This window comes from Monopterus albus, unplaced genomic scaffold, assembly GCF_001952655.1.
Source record: "Monopterus albus unplaced genomic scaffold, M_albus_1.0 scaffold51.1, whole genome shotgun sequence".
NCBI lineage: Eukaryota > Metazoa > Chordata > Actinopteri > Synbranchiformes > Synbranchidae > Monopterus > Monopterus albus.
In genome coordinates this window covers 6,254,687-6,268,615 of record NW_018127931.1, presented here as the reverse complement: position 1 = coordinate 6,268,615, position 13,929 = coordinate 6,254,687, and the positions used below count along the sequence as shown (strand labels likewise).

At 40.5% G+C, this 13,929-nt stretch overlaps 1 protein-coding gene across 1 annotated transcript; it reads left to right on the top strand.

Moving 5' to 3' along the window:
• The first annotated feature begins 240 nt into the window (after positions 1-240).
• On the top strand, positions 241-13,929 carry helb (helicase (DNA) B). The gene is made up of 12 exons (XM_020601502.1): positions 241-697; positions 3,806-4,162; positions 4,446-4,702; positions 4,938-5,816; positions 7,224-7,401; positions 7,729-7,870; positions 7,980-8,110; positions 8,662-8,746; positions 10,458-10,517; positions 10,653-10,851; positions 11,529-11,675; positions 12,891-13,929. Exons 1-12 carry the CDS (start codon positions 520-522, stop codon positions 13,230-13,232), a joined length of 2,955 nt encoding a protein of 984 aa, XP_020457158.1. The 5' UTR covers positions 241-519; the 3' UTR covers positions 13,233-13,929.

The window sequence follows — 13,929 nt, the reverse complement described above, 5'->3', positions numbered from 1 at the left end:
ATTGTTCCAAGGGATATAGTTATCTTATCGGTGGCTTTGTGTGTAAATTACTAGAAACACACAAAAAAAAAACAGGAACAATTTGATAAAACAACTTTACAACAAACAACCACAGCATAAACTAAAACATGTCTCCGTTAGATCAGAAGCCAGAGGAGCAGCCGGGAGGTAGTCACATGACTTTACAGTGACTCTGACATTGGCATGGATCACGTAATTACTCGCAAAGCACAGAAACCGAAACCATGGAGCAGTTTTTTTCATTTATTTTACCCCTGGCACTGTTCTGTTGTGTTTTCCTTGTATTGTATATGTATTTTGTGAAATAAGGTTTTAAAAACCACCACATCCGGCGGGGGGTGACCGCGCTCGTCAACCGCCGTTAAGCGCGAAGAAGTGACCGCGCTTTACGTCCATTGGTCACACTTCATCTGCGACGTTCACACTTCGACCAAACAGCGAGTGTTCGGGCACAGCTACACATTTCCATTGTTTCTGAACTCTCTTCCCAAGTATAAAATGTCAGGTAATCCAATGGAACTTAAGGGATACATTTTACCTGAGGAGAAAGAATCCAGAGTGGAAGATGAAGACGAGGAAGAGGAACAACAGCCAGAATTTCTCGATATGGAGGAAATAGACAATGTTGCTTCTGGAGGACGCCGCTTATTGCGTTCGTCATTGCGTCTGCAAGAAGGTCAGTATTGTTTGTTGTTCTCACGCTGAAAAGTTGTAATGTTAATAGTGCTGCTACAGAGCAGTGCTTCTCATTTTCTGTTAGACATGTCCGGTCAAGTCCCAGCAGTATTCAGCTGCAGCATGGTTTAAACAGAACAGTCACAGTTTTCTCTGTTCGCGCACATCTGTACAACTACAATGCCAACTTAGAATCAGCTTTATTGGCCAGAAATTTGACTCCTGGTGCAGTGGCTCTCAATGTGTAAGGCAACCAGTAAACAAGTGTTATGATTTAGTCCCCCTCACCAGGAGGGTGAGGGAGAACTGAGGCAGGACTCAAGATTGCTGACCCAGGTGCTAGTTAAAAAAAAGGTGGTTTTAATGGTGGGGAACACGAGAAAAGGAACGCATACAACCAGGGCTGAGCAAATACGGCTAGGGAGAACAGGACGACCAGGGGAGAAGACAGGCTAACGGCAAAAAACAAAAAAACAACAACAACAACAGGAGAGTGAGGATGAGGACGGACAGGAGGATTAGCGGTATAAATAAGGTAGGAGGGTGATTACAGTGATGCGCCCCAGCTGTGCGCGACAACCCACAAGTCACTAATTAGAAAATGCGACACAGCTGAGGCGCTGATCCTGCAAGAAGAGCGAGCAGGAGAGAGAAAGGCAGAAGAGAGGCAGGTCACACCGAGTGGACCTGACAATAAGACAGAGAGCAAGAAAAGAAAAAGATTGCCCAAACAAGAAAAAGGAATGAAACAAAAAAATAAGGTGCTTTTAAAATATATGTACATATACACAGTTTAGATGGAGTTTAAGATGCAGTATATACAAAGGTATATCTACAGGTTACTGGTTAGAAACCAGTTAAAACGGAAGTGTTTATTTCTGTACAGTCAAAACAAATGTGCTGACTTTTATTTTATTCAGGAAACTCTGCTTTATCATTCTGGAGGATTCAGTGGGGGAAGGATGTGTGGTTTTTATGTGGCGGTAATAGATCAGCAGGGAAGGGACGTTTAGGAGACATAAGATCTATGAAGGATATAGATGGAAGATGGGTAGTAGACATTGAGCACTTTAAATGTATTATTACTAATGTTTATGCTTCCAATAATAAGCAAAAAAAAATGACATTCTTAACAAATGAAAGCAAAATATAACAACTTGTTAACACTTCCTTCTGCCAAAATTATTTGGGGAGGCGACTTTAATACGGTGATGGATAGTTACCTAGATACACGGCCTCCTAGAAGTACACTAACATGTAGTGTATGTTACACAAGGCGTGTGGAAGGCTTGGATTGATTGACATCTGGAGACACAGACATCCACACAAATTAGATTATACTTGGGGCAAGGCTGATAAATCTAAACAATCTAAGATTGATTTTTGGTTGATTTCACAGGATATTGGAATTGATGTGGAATCAGTCCTGATTGAACCCTCAATTATTAACACATCATAAAGCTGTTACAATTAATGTTCATTTACAGGGATCATTTGTCAGAAATAAATACTGGAAATTAAATGTGTCTTTATTAAATAATGAGGTATTTTGAGCTGCAGTTGAAAAACATAATTGAACACTGGAAACAAACTAATTTCCTAGACAATTATAAGAAATACTGGGAATGAATGAAGTTAGGAAACTTGCAATGTCAAGGACATGAGGCCGATCAGTATGGTTGATGGGACAGGCTTCTTACAGGAATTGGAACCATGGTACCATAGTCGTACCAGTATGTATCATGTGTTAAAATAAATATACATTTACAAGTACCCGTATTTTCCGCACTATAAGGCGCACCTAAGAGCCTTAAATTTTCTCAAAAATCGGCCGTGCGCCTGATAATCCGGTGCACTTTATGTGTGCACTGAGTTCCAAAATCTGTAAAAATGTTGTTGTGCGACTTTGGTAAGCGCTCCGCTTGATTGAATGTCGGACCATTTCCCGCTGACACAGGGACGTAATACGTACACTACGTACGCTGGCAGCGATAAACCAGTCTAAACTGGTCTAAGGACCCCCGAAAATGGCACCAGTGAAGAGACATGCTTACGAGGCACAATTCAAACTACAGGCTATCAGTTACGCGGTTGTAAATGGGAATAGAGCAGCTGCGAAATAATTCAAATTCAATAAATCTATGGTTCGGAAGTGGATTTGTGGGAGAAGATTGATTAAAAAATAATGTGAGTGTATTGTTAAATAGTAGAATAAAGTTCAACTAAACTCACAGTTTTGCTTCCGTTACGTTTTAGCATGCGCCTTATAATACGGTGCGCCTTATGTATGGGTTAAGTACAGAAATAGACCCCGTAATTGAGACTGCGCCTTATAATCCGGTGCGCCTTATGGTGCAGAAAATACGGTAGTAATGTGCCTCTCGCCTGCAGCTGGCTGGGATTGGCTCCAGCCCCCCGTGACCCCGTTTGGGACTTAGCAGTTTAGAAAATTGATGGATGGATGAAAGTAGTAATGTCTCTCAGTGTGATAGTTTGTCCTCTTATAGACATAATGCACAAAAATAGATGTTCAGATGGTTTGAATATTCTACGTTTTTATTTTAGGACAAATAATCAAATGTCATTTTTGGCCAATTTTGTCAACACTAGCCATCGCTCTGATAAATAGTTAATCCATGACTGTATGACAGGACACAGCAATCACCCCAGTGCAATAAATTGTAAATATAAACATTGTATACAATGTATCATAAATGCTGCCTCTTTTTCTCTCATTTCCTTTTTTTGATTATACATATTTCCTATTTAAAGGCACACCCACTGCTATTATCTTTTTACTTTTTATTTTCATTACTATTTTCTACTTCCTCTTGCCTCAGAAACAGACTAAGCCTCTGTACCAGAGTCACCTTCCTAAGTTTAAACATATGTGGCCATTAAAGCTGTTTCTAATTCTGAAGTAACTTTACAAGAACAAGTGTTGAAGACCAGACTTGCAGGCAGGCAAGTAATGAACAGCATGAAGGGAAACGCCATGAGACATGCAATGTGTAGAACTACAGTATGTAGAAAATATCAGTATCTGACAGGTTCAACATAGCACTATAATGCCTGGAAAAGCTGTTTTAACCCAGTGTTTCTCAAACAGTTGACTTCAAGGATTTCTCTGAAAAAGTCTACCAAGTGCAGGGACACTTCGCGCTCAGGAGTCCGTGGTGGCAGGTGAAGTGTTCTGTACAAAACCGTGGGAACAGGCTGGTAATGAAGGGGTTTCCTTCCTACAAGCTACGCTCTGACCTGGACAGAGAAGGCTGGATTTCTATTGTGTCCCTGTTTCTAAGAGCCTGTGGCGTAGAACCGGAGGTCATTTCCCACTCGTTTTTCCACTCGTTGCCACCAAACATAGAAATCTCTCTTCACAACCTGATGGAGGTCATTGATGAATTTTCCAAAGCAGGGAATGAAGATACAGCAAGCATGATTACAACTAGAGTCTCACGTTCAGGTTTGTTAATACTAATTTATTTGTCTATGTAAGAACTGAGTCTGTTTAAAGTTTGGTTTACAAAGAGGAAAACTTTTTCATTTCCACTTAATATTAATTTTATTTGTCGAGGTTTCTACTGCAGTACAGCAAATTAAGTAGTTTCTGGTGTTCACAGTCGTGGAAAAAAACTAAGTATCATTATGTTATACACTAAAGAAAATGTTTTTAAAAAGTTTGTTACAACCTTTTTCACACATGCCTCAGTTGTGGCTTTCTTTAGTATTTGTCTGTTATGTTTCAGTTGATTGGATGCAAGTCCAGACATCCCTTCTGCATCCACATGTGATGAAATACCTGCCAACCCTACTGCCTGGCCAATTCATTGACCTGCTGGGAATCAGAAAGCAAAGGCCAACTCTGCCAGACACTCAGACCCTACAGGCTGGACTAACTACACAGCAAAATGATGACAACCAAGAAGGAGAGGTTGACGTCAGCTTGCTGAACAAACTGGAACACATCATTAAAAATGATGTGTGGATACTCGGATTTCGCACTGTAAGAGCAACTGACTATCTGCTGATGTTATATATTCTTGTTTTTGGGAGGACTTCTGATTAGGTGTCTCCTAGTGATTATAAATAATTTCCTGGAGAATGAATAAGATGGTATCTTTGTGTTCTTGCTGAACAGAGTTTCAAAAATTCAAAAACACTCCATGTTAAGATTTGGTGAACAAGTTTGTGTCATCATTTGAAGCTTAATGATAAATGTTGCTTTCTTTTATCACCAGCTTGTGTTCAGGGAGCTGGGACTTGTACGCTGTGAAGCTCCACTCAAGGCGTTTGAAGAATGTGACATACTTCAGAAAATCCCACCACTGCAGCGTCACGCCCTGTTGGTATACGACAAGATAAAAAAACACTGTTATTCTACAGGCAGCACCTACGTGGATCTGACAGAGCTTTCTAAAAAAAGGTTTCCTGAAAAATTGTCCAGTGATCAGGTTTCAGAAGCCATTAGTTTCCTCAGTGATGAGCGTGTAGTAGATGTACCTGAAAAGACAAAGGTGGTATTGCACAACTTTTATTTGTATGAGACGGGCATTGCTGACTGCCTGCACACCCTGGTGGACCGTGGACAATGGAACATCCCTGTAAATGCTACAGAGGTACTGTATGCAGCTGCAGTGAAGAGGCAACAGGAGAAAAAGCAAAATGGAAATGCAAGCCCTTCAGTTCAGTCAGATACTAACACAACCCAAAGACCATCATCTGCATCTTCAGATCAACAGGCTGGAACGGATTCAGGCCTTTCCCCTATTAAACTGGACCAAGACCATGTTCAAGCTGCAAAGATGATCTGTGCCAACCCAGTCACAATCATCAGTGGAAAGGCTGGCTGCGGGAAAACCACAGTGATCAGTGAGTTGTTCAAAGCTGCTGTGCTATGTGAACAGGAGGACATAGAGAAGGCCTGTGCAGACTTTGAAAATGATACTGGAGGATCCCTTGAGTGGGACGACCCAACAGCCTCACCTAGTCCACCACAGCCAGACAAGGAGCAACCAGCCATATTGAGTGAGAAAGAGATCCTTTTGACTGCTCCTACAGGGAGAGCTGCCTCTCTGCTGTCCAAGAAGACCAAGTTCCATGCATACACTCTGCATCAGGTACAAGCCTGTAATCAGAAAAACATACATTTATTTATTTTTTTGGTCACAGAAACTGCAAACTCAGAAACATACAGTATTTAGAAGATAGAGGAAAATTATCATTTAGATTTGTTTTTAGGGATTTACACAGTTTTTCAGATGGCTTAGGGTTTTTTTTTTGGAGCAGGGGTTAAAATTCAAAGGAAATTCTAACTTAGTTATTACCAAAAATATTGACACCCCAACATTTCTGTCAGATAACGCACCAGAAAATTCTTGCAATCACAAATTCTTTGTTATTCTCATATTTATTTCTTCCTTTAACCATCAGTGAGTTTCTTACACCTCTTTGCTGGAATTTTGGACCACTCTTCTTTTGCCAACTGCTCCAGGTCTCTCAGATTTGAAGGGTTCCTTCTACCAGCTGCTGTTCTGAGATCTCTCCACAGCTCTATGGGATTTAGATCTGGACTCATTGCTGGCCACTTCAGAACTCTCCAGCTTATTGTCTGAAACTGTTTCTGGATGCTTTATGAAGTCTGCTTTGGCTCATTGTCCTGCTGTAAGACTCATAACCTCTGATGGAGACCCAACTTTCTGGGCCCTACATTGTGCCCCAGCATCCATTGGTAGCAGTTTCTTTACTTGTAAAATAGGCTACATCCTGCTATCTCTATTGTTACTACTTATAAGAACAGCTCTCCAACAAATTCATCCCTACTTCATGTATTTTTTTGGAGAGGCTAAGGTTGTTGATGGCTGTAACTACTGTCCTGACTTGCTGGTACAGAGTATTATCCAGTTAGCTGTTTGATTAGCTCGGTGATTCTGCCAATCACACAAACGTTCGTCCAAACACTGATTGTTGCTAGACAGGTCATTCCTGTTGCCAGCTTATGTTACATTTGAGATCAAGTCACCTCTTTATTAGGTACACCTGTTCAGTCCCTCGTTAACGCAAATATTGATGGTTATGCGCAGTTGTCCCTCGCACATGTGCAATGCTGAAGAGATTTCTTTTGCACCCTGTGCCCTGCACTGGGCTGACCCTACTCAGGTCTGCTGTGGCTGTATAAATTCCTGCCTGACCTGAGCTCTGCTCCCTTTGCCAGTGCTTTTTCTTCACCTGGCAGAGGTAGAGTCAGCGGGGCTGCAAGCTTAGAGTGCTACGCCTATATCCTAGAAGCTTGGGTTACTGTATGTAACCATCATTCTATTTTCTATAGGCTCTGCTCTCCAAGAGCTATTGCTATTGGGGTAAAAGCATTCCTTCTGATATATTGCCTTTTTATGTCCATTTGGATTAGATGCTCTATAGTAGAGACAACCCTGCATATAATCAGGTGTTTGCATGCGGCATGGTAATGTTATAGATATTGTGAATTAGATCCAACTCAGTGTTTCCTGTGTTGTCCTTTCTCCTAGGTGCTGTTTAGTTTCATGATGAGACAGAAAGATGAAGAGGAACGTTTTAAAGAGTGGAAGTTCAAGGATGTTCGTATCTTGATAGTTGATGAGGGCAGCATGGTCTGTGTCCAGCTCCTCCATTCTGTCCTCAGATTGCTCACTGAACGCGCTCAGCTACGGAAGTTTGTTATACTTGGTGAGCAATGGCATTTTACTGTGTTTGCAGTCAGATTAAAACAGGGCTTGACTGTTTTTGACTTTTAGTGAAAATATGTTTGTACTCAGGCTAATAAAAGCTGCTGAAACTAGAAAAGTGGAGAGTGCAATCCCCTCAGGGCTGGAGCCCCACAAGGGCCATTAATGGTCTAGAGGCATGTGTGGGATCTGATAACATTGATAGAATCAATCATAGTTCCTACGATTTTAGTATGATACTGTACCAGCTAAACACTAGAAGCACTTACCTGACAGTTTAGCTGAATTAAAACTAACCATCATCTGTTGTCTGTGTGTTGCTGTGTAGGGGATGTCAGGCAGCTTCCAAGTATCCAGCCTGGAAATGTCCTACAAAACCTGTTTGACAGTCTGAGACCTATTGGGTGGACTGTTGAGATGATGACCAACCACCGTGCAGAGTCCCATCTCATTGTTAAAAATGCTGGACTGTAAGTATTTTTGTTTAACTTCAGTAACAGAAAATGTTCGCAGACCCACATACACTATGTGTGTAGTCTAGATAATACCACATGCAGTAATGTTGCTGATGTGTCGCAGCATCGCAGAAATGGGGGAGAGGCGTCAGTTTGGTCATCTGGAGTTTGATGCCAAAGTGGATATAGAGGAGTCTGGTAACACACTGTCTGCCGACAAGAAGTTCATCCTCGTCCGTCTCAACGACAATTGTGGTGAATTTCCTCACATTTGTTCTTGTATAGCTGGAGGTATGCCTGTGTCTCAGGCTAAACTGTGATCCCACTAAGATGCCTTAAAACTGATTTATAATTAATCTTATGATGGACCACACCAATTAGAAATCTTTTACAGTATCAGTTTGTGTTTGCTTTCTACCCAGTATTAATCATATTTACTTTCTTTCAATAACTATCACATAGAGACAGTCTGAATAAATTACTAAATGTTTGTTGTATTTCTGAAAAGGAAATTACTAAGTCTTTCAACTCAAAGTTGTCTTCATTATCTACTGCCTTAACCAGCATCAGCAACATGTCAGAGAGAACTCCAGCTGACCAGTCACAATCCTTGCAGTCTTCACAGTATGGCTCAGCAGCTGTCAAGTCCCAACTGTAGTTACTTTTCTGAGTAGAAGTGCACCAGCTATGGTGTGCATTAGCTGTCAGAGCTGTGTGTGTAGGCAGTAAGTGTAAGTCCATCTTTAAGACAGATGGCACCAACAAGTGTAATATGGATCTTAATGTACATGCATGTTGAATTTCAGAATTACAGAGGGCTGTCAAGTTCCTGATCGAAACTGCACCTGGGCTGGATGACGATGCAACTTCACAGTTCATTACTTTCAGAAGGTAAGAGTTTATAGGCAGTGCATAAATGAGAGGACAAGTGAAACAGCACTGTGTTATGATCTCAGGCTACTTCTTTTAGAATATTATGATCAGAGAAAGCTGAAATTTGCATTTCACAATTAGCCATTTGTTTTTACTGTGATTAGTATTGAAAACATTTTAGTAGTTTTCTGTTTGTGTTTTTTTTTTTTAACACAATTTACTAAGCCATAATGGATAGGAGGTGTCTGTTAGCAGAAATAAGTACAAGATGCAATCACAGTTGTCATGCTGGTAAGTAAATGCAAGGGTTGTATCTGACTAGGAATTTTGTCCGTCGATTGTCTTTTTAGCAGTCGTCTTGCTTTTGCCTCTCCATTATCCCTGAAGTTTAACTGACTTGGTGTTATATAGTGAGCAAGTGTTCCCCTAATTTGTTTGAGCAGTTTATAATAAAACAAACAAAGATTCAGCTAGAAGAGTCTTGAGTTGACTGACAGCTCTCTCATCTAATGGTTCAACTAGTTGACTTTCATGGGGCAGCCCTAGTAAACACTAGGTGAAGATTATTTTGCCCAAGTATAGGTTAGAGACTCAGAATAGTAAATTCTTAATTGGGTTTTATTTTCTTACCCTGAGACCTAACTATTCACACAAAAAACAACTACAATATTGACATGGACACATATGGGATTATCAGAGCACTAATGAAAGTCCAATTAAAGGAAATTTAATTTAGGTAGAAGTAAAATTATAACTGTTATTGTCTTATGTTTTAAAAACAGGTGAGGTGAAGGCAAAATGTTAAGAGAGCTGAATGGAGAGCTAACCAGCTGTCATTGTTGGTTAAATTAAAAGTGGTCCCTCAGATTTTTTTTTTTAAAGCATCCTGCGCGTCCTTTTTGCTCTTTCTTTGTCTCACTTTGTGCAAAAGCACGCAACCTCTCTGGTCTGGTAGCCACTGTTTCAGACCTTTAGCTGCCAAGATTTCCTCCATGGCTGGGTGTTTGAAATGACTACTTGCAGTTCAAAAAACACTTCTCATAACCTTGGCTAGGCACAGGGCAGAGAGGCTGGAATAACAGCATACGGGTTGTATGCAGCAGAATGTCATGGGAAGTGTAGGATAGCAGAGAGACATCATTTCCTGTCCAATTTTAACTGGATTTATCAGACAATGTGTAAAGTTTTACTGCACCATTTAAGTATGAGCTAGCTAAGCACTTCTCTTCATCCTTTTCAGTGGGAAACCACACTAGCAGCATGAATGTGTTATACATGACTTCATCTGTACCACAGAATGAGTTTCCCCTGCTGTTTACAAAAAGTCAGCTTAGTACCTGAGAGGGAACTCTGCCCTCCTGTGGCTGCAGATATACCAGTAGCTTCTTCGCTTTTGCAGCTACTCATTTAGCCCCTTTATTTTCTTCCATTGTCACAGTTTATCATGACTTTACATGTGAGCTTTTATTTAATATTCAAGACATTTTAATTAAATGTTTGAGCTGTCCTGATGGCATTGTAAGTGACATTTGTTTGCTAATAAGCATATTACAGACAGTATCATAATGGAATATAACACATGAGGCAGTAGGAAGTCGAGGCTTGCAGCAAATGCCTTCTGACTACTCTCAAAAAGTGTAACTACAGAAAGACGGTTATTCAAGGAGTTTTTAGGAAACATGGAAGTTGGCAGATTTTCTACTTCTCTTAAAATTGTATTCTTTTATAGGAATGATGTCAAATTGATCAATGAACTTTGCTGTAAGCATTACAACAAGCACACAACCAGGTAAGTGTCTAACACTGAATAAATGCCTGTCAAAAAACTTGCCAAACATTTTATAGCACTAGAAGTGTTTTCCATTAGTCAGATGCATTGGTGCATGCATTACACTGATTGGATATATTTTCTCCTTGCTGACAGAAACCACAAAAACAAGCTTGCCTTTCAGCCTGGCGACAAAGTCTGTTGCACCAAGAATGGTTACCTTATGAACATTGACGATACAAACAACAGGAATGATTTGATTCCAGTAGACATGGCAAATGATGCACAGAGTGGGAAAAAGGTGAAGAAAAATGATCTGCGTCTCTGTAACGGAGAGATTTTCTTCATCACAGAGGTCAGTATGATGGACGGCAGCTGTTTCCCCTCATCTCAATTTTGATCTCGGTTTGAAAATATACAAGTAAACACAGAGGTGTGGCTTTACTTAAAGGGCAGGTTCACATTTTTCAAGTCAAACTAAAAAAAAAAAAAAGCATTCTAAATTCCAGCTGAAGATAACATGAGCCTACAACAGTAGTGTAATAGTAGACTGGGTGTTTCAAGGGGTGCCAGTGTGGTCTGTCCGCTGACATTTACACAAAATGGATAGTAAAACATTCATTCATTCATTCATTCATTCAGTTTCTACCGCTTAGTCCCTGAACGGGTGCGCAGGGGGGGCCGGAGCCAATCCTGGACGGCAAGCGGGCGAAGGCGGGGGGCATACTGTCAGCACACCTTTTGTTTTACCTTGTTGTTTTATGTGTTTGAACATTTGTTATTTAAAAGTAAGTGTGTGGGGGGGGGGCTGTATCGCTTGGTTAGCAACAATCTAGATGTGTCAATCGTTCTTAAAGGGAAACCAAATGAAAGGTGGAAAGACTTGTTATTTTAGTTTGGAAAGTAAAAAAAAAAACAAAAAATGAATTAACTGCCACATTAATATAAAACTAGTCTCAGCTATGCTCCTGTTTTTGTCAGTTTCCATAATGGCTGGATAAAAATTCATTTGTGAATATAAACCTCTGGCAGGACAAAAAAGTGGAAGAAAGAGGACGCAGCAGGCGTTATGTGACTCTAGATGATAGGGACGGACGTGAGTTCACTGTGGACTACAGACAACTGCAGCGGGAGTGCAAGATGCAGCATGCCTGGGCCAGGACCATCCACACCTTCCAGGTATGAACAGCTTTGGTTTAGTTTTGACTGAGTGAATAGCATCCATGCTACTACTGCCTAAAGAGATTGATTTACTAAGTCCTCCATGATTCTTAAGTCATTATTCTACTATCAATAGGCTGTTTCATTTGGTTTATCTTTATTTTTGTTAGTGTTGCTCACATGAGTAAAACCAAACACTAGAAGGTGATGCACAGACGGTGACCTGCAGAGTCACTACATAGTTTCAGTTATGAAGCACAAAGGACAAATATTTCAGCTTGTCAAATAACAGTGTTTGATGCATTTGTCAGTTTTCAGGGAAAAGCAGCAAAAATATTACTACTTGTATGGGTTTGCCTTCACCAAATAAGGTGACCAGAATATTATGGAACAGCTCAGCTGCTGATGTGCTCTGAGAAAGGTGCGCAGTAGAAGACAGAACCACTTATTTTGCACCCGAATTGTAGCATGGTGTAAGATTGGTATCACCACAACTTCTGCCACTCCTCGCCTCCCACTGTTGTGTACAACGGGTCAATAAGACATCAAGTCCACACATCTGAGGACCCAGCGCAATGCTGCATTTGTGCCGTGCTCTAAACAAAAATAGACCCCTTGAGGTTCTTCTTCACCAGAACACTCCTGGTACATTTCATGCTTAGGAACTAAAATCCAAGAACTGTTTCAAAGGTACAGTTCTTTGTCATTTCTAGTCGCTGTCTGAAATTCCCTTTCAATGTCGTCCATTGCAGATTTGGACAACAAAACCTTGATTGTCTATCCATTGAGCCTGAAATTTCATGTTGGGCTGCTCCATGCTGATTTTCCAAACAAGCAAAACATAACAGCCCTCCATGTTCAGTGGCGGGTTTAAAACTCTGTGTTTAACATGCTGCATGGTGTTTTACTAGTCAGAAACATTCAGTATTGCAGGTCTTGCCCCCGATAGTTCCTGGACCTTCAGAAAGTACCTTTCCTTGACTATGTACTTATTTGGAGGGGTAGAACTGTGCTCCAAAACTAAATTTAGACCCTGGTTTCTCTGGTGGAAAGCAAGTAGAGGAACTATGTTCCAATAAAAGTTCCTGTCCCCTATGCAATTTCCTTTGGTGGAAACAGGGTTTTGGTCAAATTGTGGTTTCATTGATTACGGTCATTTTCAAATAGGCCAGGATTCCAGTGACTTTATTTATGTAACTTGAATTGTAATAATTTTTGTCTTTAATCTTTCAGGGTTCAGAGAATGAGACCATTGTCTATGTGGTAGGAAATAATACTTGGCCCCAGACATGGAAGCACATCTATACTGCTGTAACCCGGGGGCAGAAACGTGTTTATGTGGTTACAAGCGACAAGGCCATTGAATCAGTCATCCAGAGGCGTGAAATCCCAAGAAACACCAGACTTGGAGGTCTGGTAAAGGAACAACTGGTTCATCCCTGGATGCTGACAGGCATGCAGTCAAACACACAAACAACATCAGCAGGCAGCAAAAGGAAAATGACACTTTCTGCGGAGCATGCAGAAGTGCCTTGCAAACAGCCTCAGGTCACAAGCACTAACAGCAGTGTGTGATGTCCAGAGGTGATGCTTAATTCTTACTGTAATAATTGTATTCATGTTTAACTGTCCATGTGGGAAAGAGCTAAACATTATGAGGCTGTGATGTGTTTTTTTTTTTTTTTATGAAATCTCCCTCTAAAAAAATATGATCATGATCATAATATGGCAATGATCATGTAAAATAATTGGTCATCTTTATATTATTAACCATAAAGTTTTAAAATACAGTTGATCAAATGCACCATTTATTAATTGTTAGATTATCTTGTTAATGTGCAAGTGGCCCTTGGGCATTTGTTTGTCATGTTTTATAGGCTGAAATTATTAAAACATGACAAACAAATGCCACAACCACATTAAGGTCTTTTATTCAATCCATGTGCATGAACTCTTCCTGCAATGTATTTATTCATCAAACTTCTTCATTACATTCACACCTTACATGGTCTCAGGCAGTGTCTACAGCTTGTAAAGAAAAGAAACTGAAATACACAGAGTTAGCCATGGAGGCAGAAGAGCGTGGATGGAAAGTTAAAGTCTGCCCCATGGAGGTTGGTTGTATGGGATTGTAGCCAAGTCACTGTAGACCTGCCTTCACTCCTACACCCACACAGAACCTGTACTGGTGTTGATGATAATATAGCTACAGACTCACTGGAAGTGTTAATAGTCTTCTTTTGTTAGATAATCTTGGTAGAACAGTGGTCAG